The following is an 11,636-nucleotide window of genomic DNA, read 5'->3' on the forward strand; positions in this document are numbered from 1 at the left end:
CTCTGATCTAATGGCTTCGCACGATACCATGAAACGCTTAGGTGCGGATTGGATATTTCTTGCGAATCGAAGTGATTGAAGAGCATTATAGCATCAGGATGTTGCTTACTGAGAAATAGTTTTATGACTTTACCTGGACAATGTGTCTCGCCCATGGCGTAAACTCTATTCACGGGCCCAGATGATTTTAATTTGCACCTCCGTAAAGAGTTTTCTGTTTCGACTCCTGGTTGAGTATCATGTATTCTCCATTAACGTCTTTAAAAAAAAAAACTCGATGCTGTCCTTCCTTAGCTGGTTATGAGATTCCACCCCCAGAAGTACTGCTTTCGTTAAGTGTTTGGCCATTATCTCGTAGTGAGCTTCCTTTGAATATTTTACAAGGCTAGTAAAACAATTCCGGCGTTGATTATTAGTACGATGGAGGCCAAGGTTGGTTTGTCTGAATGCCCGTCGTAATGTTCGTAATGCCATTGACAAAACAGAGTTGTGCATGCATTTTATTTGTAACGACTTAATTATATATTTGATTTTTTCGATATTACTAAAATGATCCTAAGCTTATTTTGTTATAGCGGACACACATTGGAAATGGCATTATAGTGTCTTAAACACCGGTGTATAGGAAATAAAATAAAAATATAAAATATCTTGTTCGTCCCAAATATATTTTACAACATATTCCTCTAAGAAAACAGACATAAATAGAACAGTAAATAGCTGAATTATTATTAACAATTAGTTAAACAGTAACCATTATTGTAAATACTAATTTTTCTTGTTAATACTGATTCTCTTTAATTTCGTGATATTGCTGCCAAGAATATCACGCCTTATTCTAACCATCTGTATTTGCATTCTATTTCGGTCGTGTTGTTTTTCAACGTCCAGCTTTAAATTATGGATGCTTGAAATGAGTACAGATGTTAATAGCAATCAACTAACGATGAAAATACATATACATATTTTCACTGTAGTGTATTGTATGCTCACTTATATGTTTTCCATACACAGTATATAACAAGATGCTAAGTGCTGATTGGTCGAATCGATGGCACTCACCAAACACATTTCCACATCTGTTACACCTTAAATACCTTTCCGGATTCAAATCCGGCACCATGCAGCCAAATTCGAGGGCACATCGTATCCAAGGCCAAAATATGCGATGGATAATTAACGGGTCCATGTAAAATATAAGAAATCCGCCCTGCAATTCTGGCAAAGTACGGAACCGACATGGATACGTGTCAAAGTACTGAAACATCGATGGTAGCGTTCGTCGAGCAACAGAGCCACCTCCTTGTGTGACAATCACCCCAACGTTTTTCCCTTTGTCAAGAAGTATGTTTACATCGGCATGTTTGAATCTGACAGAAGCATCAATCCAAACAACAAAGTTGTGCTTCCTAGCGATTATCTGAAAGATTTTTTTCGAGTTCATTCAATAAGTTCATAAAATGCATGTAATTAATGTCTATGATTAGTGAAATGTATTTGATTTCTTTAAAGAACAATGCATGTCATAAACGATATAAAGCTATCATGTCAATTTGATACATTTAAAGTTACCTCAATAGCTAACGGCTTGAAGGCATATCCGTGTAAATGCTTACAGTGCTCGGGATATTGATTAAAGGGGAACCTTTTTATTGTGCAGTTACACACCTTTTGCACCTAAAAAAGAAAGTTTCCAAGCAGACGCTCTGATTGATCAGTCTTAGAAAAACATAAAATTGTCGACACAAAATAGATTGACCATCAATCTAGTAGTACGGCTGAAGCCATGTTTTTATTTGTGATGGACACCTAGTTACGGCACATAGTAGAGCAGCTTTAGATTAGTAAGTGTTGTACATATCCTTCACATAAATATGAAGGAAATATATTTGAAATAGTTTAACGTTGATCTTAGGTAAAACATAAAGTTCGTTATTAAACTGTTTTAGGTAGTTATAACTCTTGTACATTTTGTGTATTAGTAATTTATTGTTCCACTGACCGTTCCCGCGTAGTATCCCCACCTTTAATGGTAAGCTGTTTTGACTGGTGTGTGGCAGCGGTTGTGCTTTGCGTTCAATGTAGTTTAGATCATTGCCTTATGCGACAAGTGAGAGTTAATTTTGAATCTGTGACTTCTTGGATTGTCTATAAAGTTTTCATCGCATTATTAAATGTAGGCAATACACATTGCATATTTACAATTTTTTTGCATTATATAATTTTATATATTTTTGCTTTTAGAACTCGTGTGAAAGCACTTGATGAGCAATTTAAAATTTGTTCAACAAAACTGTAATTTATCTATTTCTAGAACAACCATTTCTAGAAGATTGCAAGAAATAGTTACACTTCGAAAAATGTTCTAGAATGTAATGCATTGCTAACAGTACTACCACAATGATTTTTTTCTATGGAATGTAATAAGTATATATTTCATACAGAAAATAGAAATCAACGTTCAAATTAATAGAAAAAAAGACATTAAAATCACACATGTTATAGTCACTCGTGAAAATATAATAACAATAAGGGAGTATTTTTCTATTTTGCTGTGATTTACTGATGGTGTTGTCTTATGAATACGTAAAAAGAATTAATGTACATTTCATTGATAGTTAACACTAGGATGATTACTATCTTTGTGTTATTATATTCTCAAAACCTCAAAATATTCAGGGACAATCTTTATTTCCGGTCAATAGCAAGAATTATTTGGATTTTTGACACTGATTTTATGTGTGTTTGTTTGTCAATTAACTTCATCTATAATCGGAGGTGATTATTTCTGGCACTGTCTAAGTCTGGATATCAGAGACCAACCGATGCACTAGTGTATGCAGTGGACTTTCATGAGTTATAATATCACAGCATTGCTGGTAAAAATAAGAATGAAATTATTTGACAGATACATTATACTGAAACTTGTTACAGATGTTAATCCTACATCAGGTGAAGGACAAGAAGTACCGCAACGAACTCTTTGGTAAAATTTTGATACACGATAAAGGTCTTTTTTGCAAGTATAGTCTGATAAAAGTCAAAATAAACATTAAATCATAGCCAGATAGCGGCATACTCAATAAAATGATATTATTTTAAGACATTTTGAATGTGAAACACATATGAAATTGATCTCCTTCTTTATTAGATTGTGAAAAGTTTTCGAGGTTGATTAATAAGATATACGAACGTACATACAGCCTAAAGTTGTAAAATAAGCTGATTGTTTAGCTAAGTAAAGATTAATGTTACCAAAACACGATAAAGATATATTTCATACATGAATATTCCAGTATTTTAGTCTGTTGTTTTGATTTTAGTTTTTAACTTTCATTTCGAGTCTGAAAGAATTTCCATTGAGAAAAGGACAGACAGATGAATATATTTTGGTTGTTGGGTTCCCATTATATAAGTATAATTAGTTCAATGTATTAGCATTTTAAACATTGCTTTAATATCGATTGCTTCAACTTTTGACTACTGGACTTGTTTCTGTAGTTTTTCATATAGATATTGTTAAGGTTTGGATATATAAAAAGTCAAACTGCAGTCATAAGAAACGATAAATATACACATAAAGGCAATTAATATACATTTATTTTTAATATAATGCAGTATTCGCAATATAATTGTTAAGTTCAACAACATTTCAATGTGCATAATAGCTGTTTTACTCCGCCTTTAATCATCATGCCATACTTTAAAAGTAAAAAAATATTTGTGTTTTTTTGCATTTGATAATTATGTCGAAAAAAAGAAATTTAGCAAAATATCAAATACATAATGAACTAGACTATAGTGTTTTTTATAACTCAATTCAATACATATTTGAAGTCTAACGTGTATCCCGTTTGGGAAAAAGGTTGCTGGTTATGATTTAAGTATATCGGACTGATCTGAACGCATTTCACCAAATTGCGAGGAAGTGTAAGCACGGGCAATATTATACATGATTCATTGAGGCTATTTGGCTGTTAAGTGCCTTTTAAAACATTAAACATTTACATTATATTATTTAACTAGAAGAAAATGCCTTAAGCCAAAACAATGAATCTGTTTAAATTAACAAGGTTAAAAATAGTGTCCTACATACAAATAGAAACAAAGTCACTTCGTGCATGCATCGAAATATATGTACTCGCAAATGTTAAGTTGGCCATTATGAAACATTTTAATTCGACCGCTGTGATTCGTGTCTAAAGATACAATTTAGACATTCAAGCTTATACTTATACTTTAAAATCGGCGTTATTGCTTTCGTGTGAATACAACGGAAAATCTTTTGCGATTGAATTTAAAACAAGTATTTATGCTGCTTTAAAGGGTTATTAAAGCCGGAGTATGTAGTGCAAACAGTAACACTTACCTCTTCTACTTCCTTGGCTGATAAACCTAAATTAAAAAAATAAAGCATCCAGTTTCTATGCAAGCGTTGTCGTAGATCATTAAAATTTTGCAACATTTCAATCATCTCTTGAAAATGATTTGAAGATGCACCGGTTATGAATACGGGTTTGTCATCTGATTTCCCCGAAGTCCATTCCTTCGCTGAAAGTAGCAAGTTATTTATTTATTTTTAAATGTTATTTGCCTCTTGGCGTTCACAGTATAGAATTATTGTATTGTTATCTAAACTCAACATTTAAAAAACAAACAATTTGTTTGGAAACAAACCACCAATTCACATTGACATTCATTTATATATTTACATATATAAATTTAAGATATTATCTGATGGATACATGTACATATATTACATGGTATTTAACAATGAACTTGCTGCTGGATTTAAGTACTGAATACGTACAGTATTCTGGCATTAATTAAACATGAACAAATACTGAGTCATATTATCTGTTAAAGATAGAACGGCCTTGTAATTGAGTTTGCACCACTTCATTGAACAAATTACAAATAATAACATTGAAGTATTATATGCAATTGAATTACTCAATTACAGTTTCTAGTTATGCAATCATTAATATTATTTGTATTTAATTTCATACAAGAGCAGTAACCAATATTTATTTTCACTCTACGATGTACGCACTATTCTCATGACATCGTAAGCATCTTAGCTTAATGCATGTCTAGTGTGTTAGACTTTAGGCCGCATGCCTACATTTCGCAAATCGGTATCAGGTATCGTCAGATCTACTTTTTGACATGTTATGTTAAAAGAATGAATTCTCCGGGGTTACCAAATGGAATCCATGGTGTTTTGCGGTTGAAAAAAGCGGCAAATATAATTATCATTTTATGAATATGCGTTCATAACATCGCAAAGTTAATGTGAATTTGAACGCAAGTCAAAGAATCTTAAATTAATATTGGAAGGGAACCGCGGGGAATGGATTATTACGCAGAAAAGGAAATGGTTGACCAAAAGACCATGCCTAACTTTACTTGCTACAAATAGTCAAAACATCCTCATAGTTACTTTTACACGAGCAATAAACTCGCGAGAGGAAACCAATGTACAACTATCCTAGTACATAAAGGTTTACGGGTAACAGTTTGAGGTCACTTGAGTTAATATTTAGACGAAAACAAGGGACACATTATTAAACATGATAGTTATGTATGTCTGTTTGGCCTTAGTTTTGTCTCTTTATACGGGGCAATTGCAAGTTTTGCCACTGCGTTGAGGTTAAAGTCAAGTATTGAAAATATGGTTCAAACATTAAATTATGGCAATTTTCATTAAGTATATTTAAACCAATCGTAATTGTAACTATACAAATCTTATATAGGCCTTGTTCAGTAAAATATAAAAACCTCTGTTAATTATTGTGGACTCTATAACTATATAACAAAAAGATCGATACTTTAACATCGTGTAATTTGACTTCATAGGAATTATGTATGTTTTGCAAACATACTCCTGATCAAAACGACATTGCATGCTTGTTTTTTTCTTTTCTTTTGTTTTTAGTAAGTTTTGATGCTGTACCATCGTTCATTTATACGATATTTGTACGCTAACTGAATTTAAACTTTACTAAACTCAGTGGTTGTTTCCCTGATAATTTATTTTTCACTTTCAATAACGTTGTTTGCTCAATCTTAAAAAAATCAAAATCTGTTCGTATTATGAGACTGTTACTCTGTCTATGATAACTTAGTCTTTATTTTACTCATATATAAGCCGAAAACAAAACCCTTTTAAAAACAAGCGTTAAACAGATGAACTACAATTACAATTTTGTGATTATAATGGAACGAAAACGAAATTTTGAGATTAAGGTTATGTGAGTCTTGAATTATAATGGAGGTTAACGTTTTCGCATTATTCCTTTTCAGCCGACCCAAAACCAGGAAATGTTCTTGAAAGGTTTTTTTTTTCATACCTGTTATTTTTGTTCTAAGAAATACTGAAATGTGTCTTAATGTCGGATATCATAATACGCTGACTTTCTACAAATATGGCTCGAACTTTATGCGAAAAACTAAAGAAACATGTTCAGTAGCTAAAAGTTTAAACAAAAACTCGGTTTATTGCTAAAGAATACCTAGCTTCTAATAAGATATCTCCGTTACGGGACCATTAACTGTTTTAAAATAAACTGGATTCTTTTGCCTCTAAACAGGATTGTTTTTATATTTCTAAATTCTTGGCTTGACCAATTTATAGTCATTGAGTTATCGATGTATATCAGAAAATATAATAAATGTCTTAAGACGACGAAGGAACGTTTTTTTAATCCTAACATGTTATTAATTACAATATTTAGGGAAAATGTGACCTGATCGATTTCAAGCATTATTTTGTTTTTCTCGTTCATAAACCTACCATTAACTTAATATTGAACTTGTTTCTTTTGTCACTAAATGTTAACTTAGATATTTCTTTATCAATTGCAAACAGGTGCCTCTGTCACATTTTCTAACATTTTCATGTACAGTAATAAGACAGACACAATATTACAATGTACCTTTGACAAACTGTTCATACTCTGCGATTCGCGTTGGAATGGCCGTTGAATTTTCCCACGTTAGCTCATCATCTTTCCAAAATCCGTCCGGACAGTGCGTATCATTTGTGATAGCTGATAGCCGTCGAGGCAGAGTATAGTTTTCGACGACACTGCCTTTATATTCTAAATATCATAAATCGATGCAAAAATAAATATGAACATTCTAGTACATAACCTAGTACAATAACCTTATTGAAAAAAATGCAACTTCATCATTTGATAATGCAACCAGTAATTATCGTTTTGTTTTTTTTAAATACGGCCAAGAATAATTTGTGTAACCTGTAAGCAGAAAACAGCTAAAGAGTGTGGCGTACACGTGCATCGTAAATAAGAAGTTACAAGCGTAAGGAAGGAAAAAGAATAATCAATACGATTTTGTTGGCATACTTCGGCTGGCTTTTGGTTTTAAAAGAAAATTGGTTTGCAAGCTGCGCTACGGTACCTTAGGTGTGTTTGCTCAATGATGCCGATATAAGCGAAGCAGGTCTAAGAGTATCAAAATTTTACTTACTTTTTGTTTATTTATTTCCTGCTTTGAACAAGTTCTTTATTCATTACCAATAAATACAGCAGATATGTTAGGATGGGTATTTGACTTGATTGATTTATTGGCGGTTGAATAGTTAAAATTGATTTTTGTACGATGACTTAAGTTTATATTTTATTCCCTTAAAGTTTGAGTTGAGCCCGCTGAGTGTTATATGTTGTATTTGACACGCATGGATAAACAATATTCTACAATATTTATATTTATCATTATATTTACATTGTGCTGTTCTTCCTAGATTTTTCAATGATACTTTCAGTATAAGAATTCATGAAGACATTATTTTGAATCTCATTCGTTTTTAGTTGAATGATTTGGGTGTGCGTTATAACTTCATCAGTTTATATGTTTTAATTTACTTCATTGTATGCGTGTGTGTGTGTGTGTGTGTGTGTGTGCGTGCGTGTGTGCGTGTGTGCGTGTGTGTGTGCGTGCGTGCGTGCGTGCGTGCGTGTGTGCGTGTGTGTATGTGGTGTTTGTATTTGTGTATGCGATTTTTTTAATGTTTTTTCTCTTGTTCATTGGTTTGAGCCAATGCCTTCTGCCTCTAAACAGGTTTTATTTATAAAGTTTAATCAACTCGGCATTTCCCTGTAATTTTCATTATTTTCATTGTATGTCCCTTGTTGAGATGCGTACGTGTGTAATTATTTGTAAAATACAGTTCAGCTTCATTTTTTGCGCTTACGTTTACCTTTTGATTTGTTTGTCATCCTCTCTTGCATAAACATTATGATAGTTAACTGGACTTTGATTTGTTTTATACTATTTTTTTATGATTATACGTTCATTTATTTATTAGCCTTACGGAAGTGGCATCATTCAGCATTGCAAATGTTTGCGACTCTTTGTTTTATACAAATTGTCTAATGAAATGCTCACGTAGTTCATATAAATTCAAGTTTATTTTCAGCATTCTAATGCAGCTTGTGCACAAACAAAATCAATTATATTAAACCCTACTGGAACAAGACAAGCAGACCACAATTTATCTAATATATCGTTTTAAGATACAATAGTCAGGGTCAAACATACTCAACGCAATGCATATAACGACACAAGATATGAAATTCATGACAGAAATATCACAAGAGAAATAATACAAGTGTGAGTAACATCTTCGGCAAATCTGTGAACACCTAGTATGCGATCAACTGGTTTAAACCTCAACCTCACATTTGTACAAACATTCAATTATATGGGATAAATACACAGTTTTGGTATTTTCCATATGTAAAGGCCTGTCCACAGCTCGAAATGCTATAAGTAGTTTTAAACAGCAAAATACGGAGCGAAGTAAAAGCAATGAAAAGGATATAGATGATAAAAATCAAGAAATAAGAGATCTAAAAGAGAGTGTACTGACACAAGGAGGAAAAATGAATGAAATAGAACAATACTCCATACGAAACAACTAAATGATAACTGGCATAAACGAAACATCCCCGCAGAAAAATGAAACACGGACAGATACATTAAAGCTCATTTTCCACATATTAAATGATAAAATCGAAGGGCTAAATATATCCGAGAGTGACATTGACATATGTCATCGATTAGGAAAACCGCTTGGGAGATCAAGACCCATTATAGTGAAATATCTCTCCCGGATGAAACGAAACGAACTACAGAAATGTAGAAAATAACTGAAAGGTACACAGACATATATTTATGAAGTCCTTTCAAAAATAAACAAGATTATTTTTGTTATCATGAGAAAGGTTCTACAGGAGCCAGACAAATCTTCAGAGCGAGTTTGGGTATGGGAAGGAAAGATTTTCCACAAAGGGGACGACCCGAAGATTCGCCAAGTACACCACAAAGACTATAGATACTGGACAGGAATACAGCAGTGGCATACAGGGGATTGGAAAGTTTTTATGCACGAAAAACTATGGAAATAACCAATTTTAAAAGGCGACATAGACCAACGATTCATCAATCGAATCGCTCATGAGAAAACTTTTCTTAACGATGTTTTAGCTTAAACTTAAAAGATCTACACGATGAAAGCATTGACACACCTTTGAGTAAATCAGTAATATGGAATGATAAATTATTGACACAAAATGGAAATACCTTACTTTATAAAGGATGGTTCAAGGTATAAAATTATTTGAACATATATACGATTACAGAACCCACTCTTGCTTCAAATTTGATGAAACTAGATTTTTACACGATATTCATGAACAAGATTTCCTGAAGTACCTAACACTATACCAGCAGCCTTTAAATTTTTCCGAACACTATTTACAGAGAAATGTTTACAACATCAATAGATGCGTCCCCTCAGTATAAAGTTTCTGTTAAGAAACAACAAATTAATATCTGTATAAAAGTATATTAAAAGAAACCAATATAGGTGACTTTTGTAACATGGAGATAGAAACCATTGAACACTGAAGCATTCTGTGAATGTCTGAAGATACAACCATTATGTAATGAACTAAATAATGTCATTACATCTAATTCAATCAATATTTGCATTACCAAACAGGAAATTTCCTAATTGTTTTAATGAGTTTTTTTTAATTTTCAATTAAATAGAAAAAGCAGTATACACATTTCAAGCTTATGAACAATATTTAATACTGAGAGAAAGAAATGAACCGCAGATCGCACTATCGAACAATAAATTTGAATCCCACATAAAGCAAAGACAGTGTTTAAAAATCAAATAAATATCACAGCAATAATAGCACAAACCATAAGAAGCTGTTTTCTACTCTTTATGATATCACAATACTTAACAATCCTTAGGGGAGAGCAAGAATGTGTGCGTGTATGTCTGCTGTCTGCGCTTTGCGTGTGCATGTGCGTGTGTGTGCATGTGTTTTTGTGCGAGTGTGCGTATGCGCATGTAGAAAGTGTTTTCTATGAATTCGTACTTAAACTGTTTGCTTTAATGAACTATATGCAAAAATTAATGAGGAAAAAAAAAGGTTTAAATTGTTCTCCAGACTAGGATGTGACTGAATTTCTTTATTAGTTTGCAAGATATCGCCCAGACATGTTACCTTAAAATAAAAACAGGTAAAATTGCACATGGATTTGCTGATGAACACACGCCCGACTTTGCTCGTAAACTTACCTCTTTAACAGACAGAAAACGGTGAATATATACCCTCATCAACACAATTGTGTCGAGCTAATGGGCATATTTTCACTCTTGTTTTTATTAATAAGTTTAAACAAGGAAAACAATCGCTCGTATTACATGTTATAGGTTAATCTCATAATTAAAACAAAGACCAATACTATCCAAACAAAATATTTACCTGAACGTGCATATCCATCCGCTGCGTTAGGAAAGCAAATTGAATCTGCGGCATTTAATCTTGTATAAACTTCGTACGTAAGGAAAAGTAGTCCTATAAAATAGAAAAACACATATTAGAAATTTTTAAAATTGATTGACGAATTGCCGAATGTTTTCTGTCAAGTTTATGCAAAGACGTCATTTTTATTGAATAGCACCAAACATGTTGTAACACGTTGAATACTTGTTTTTGTTATTTGACGTTAAAGGCAATTTTTGTCCGGACTGAGGTGTGCAGCTGGCAAATCCATTACCAATTATCGGTTGTTTTCGGCTACAAATGATAACGCTTGGTTTTATCCTACTGCTCTTCGACAAAGTTTTTAATAATATTTGTCTTACCCGTTCTAACACTTTCATTGAACACTCTGTTTCAATATGTAGTTTTATGTTAATCCAATCTTCATACATAAGGTTTTTTCACGACAAATATTTCAATGCTGGGTAAAATGATCAAGAATAATAGATAGTTGATATTTATATGAAAAACTACAGATACAAGTCCAGTAGTGGAAAGCTTAAACAAAACCCCATCCGAGGGCCAACGCCAAAACTCAGAACAGTAACACAATCATCAAATTAATACCAATACAAACCTATTGTAGATAGCAACGCTATACATTTTGAATATTTCCGACACAACGCCATCATCGTTTACAGTTTTTACTATAGTGTTGTGATATTTGAGACAACTTAGGGTATCATATATCATATGTTTTTAACATATCATGAAATCCTTTTCCACCCTGCAGCCATTTGTATAAACACGTTTAGCCATGGTAAT

The 11,636-nt window shown here is 32.6% G+C and overlaps 1 protein-coding gene across 1 annotated transcript; it reads right to left on the reverse strand.

Annotated features, from left to right (window-relative positions):
- Positions 1-830: 830 nt before the first annotated feature.
- On the reverse strand, positions 831-7,061 carry LOC128230055 (uncharacterized). The gene is made up of 4 exons (XM_052942051.1): positions 6,939-7,061; positions 4,370-4,551; positions 1,573-1,677; positions 831-1,420 (listed from the first exon to the last, which is right to left on the reverse strand). Exons 2-4 carry the CDS (start codon positions 4,472-4,474, stop codon positions 941-943), a joined length of 690 nt encoding a protein of 229 aa, XP_052798011.1. The 5' UTR covers positions 4,475-4,551; positions 6,939-7,061; the 3' UTR covers positions 831-940.
- Between the last annotated feature and the right edge of the window lie 4,575 nt (positions 7,062-11,636).

The sequence above is a fragment of the Mya arenaria genome, chromosome 4 (assembly GCF_026914265.1).
Source record: "Mya arenaria isolate MELC-2E11 chromosome 4, ASM2691426v1".
Taxonomy (NCBI): domain Eukaryota; kingdom Metazoa; phylum Mollusca; class Bivalvia; order Myida; family Myidae; genus Mya; species Mya arenaria.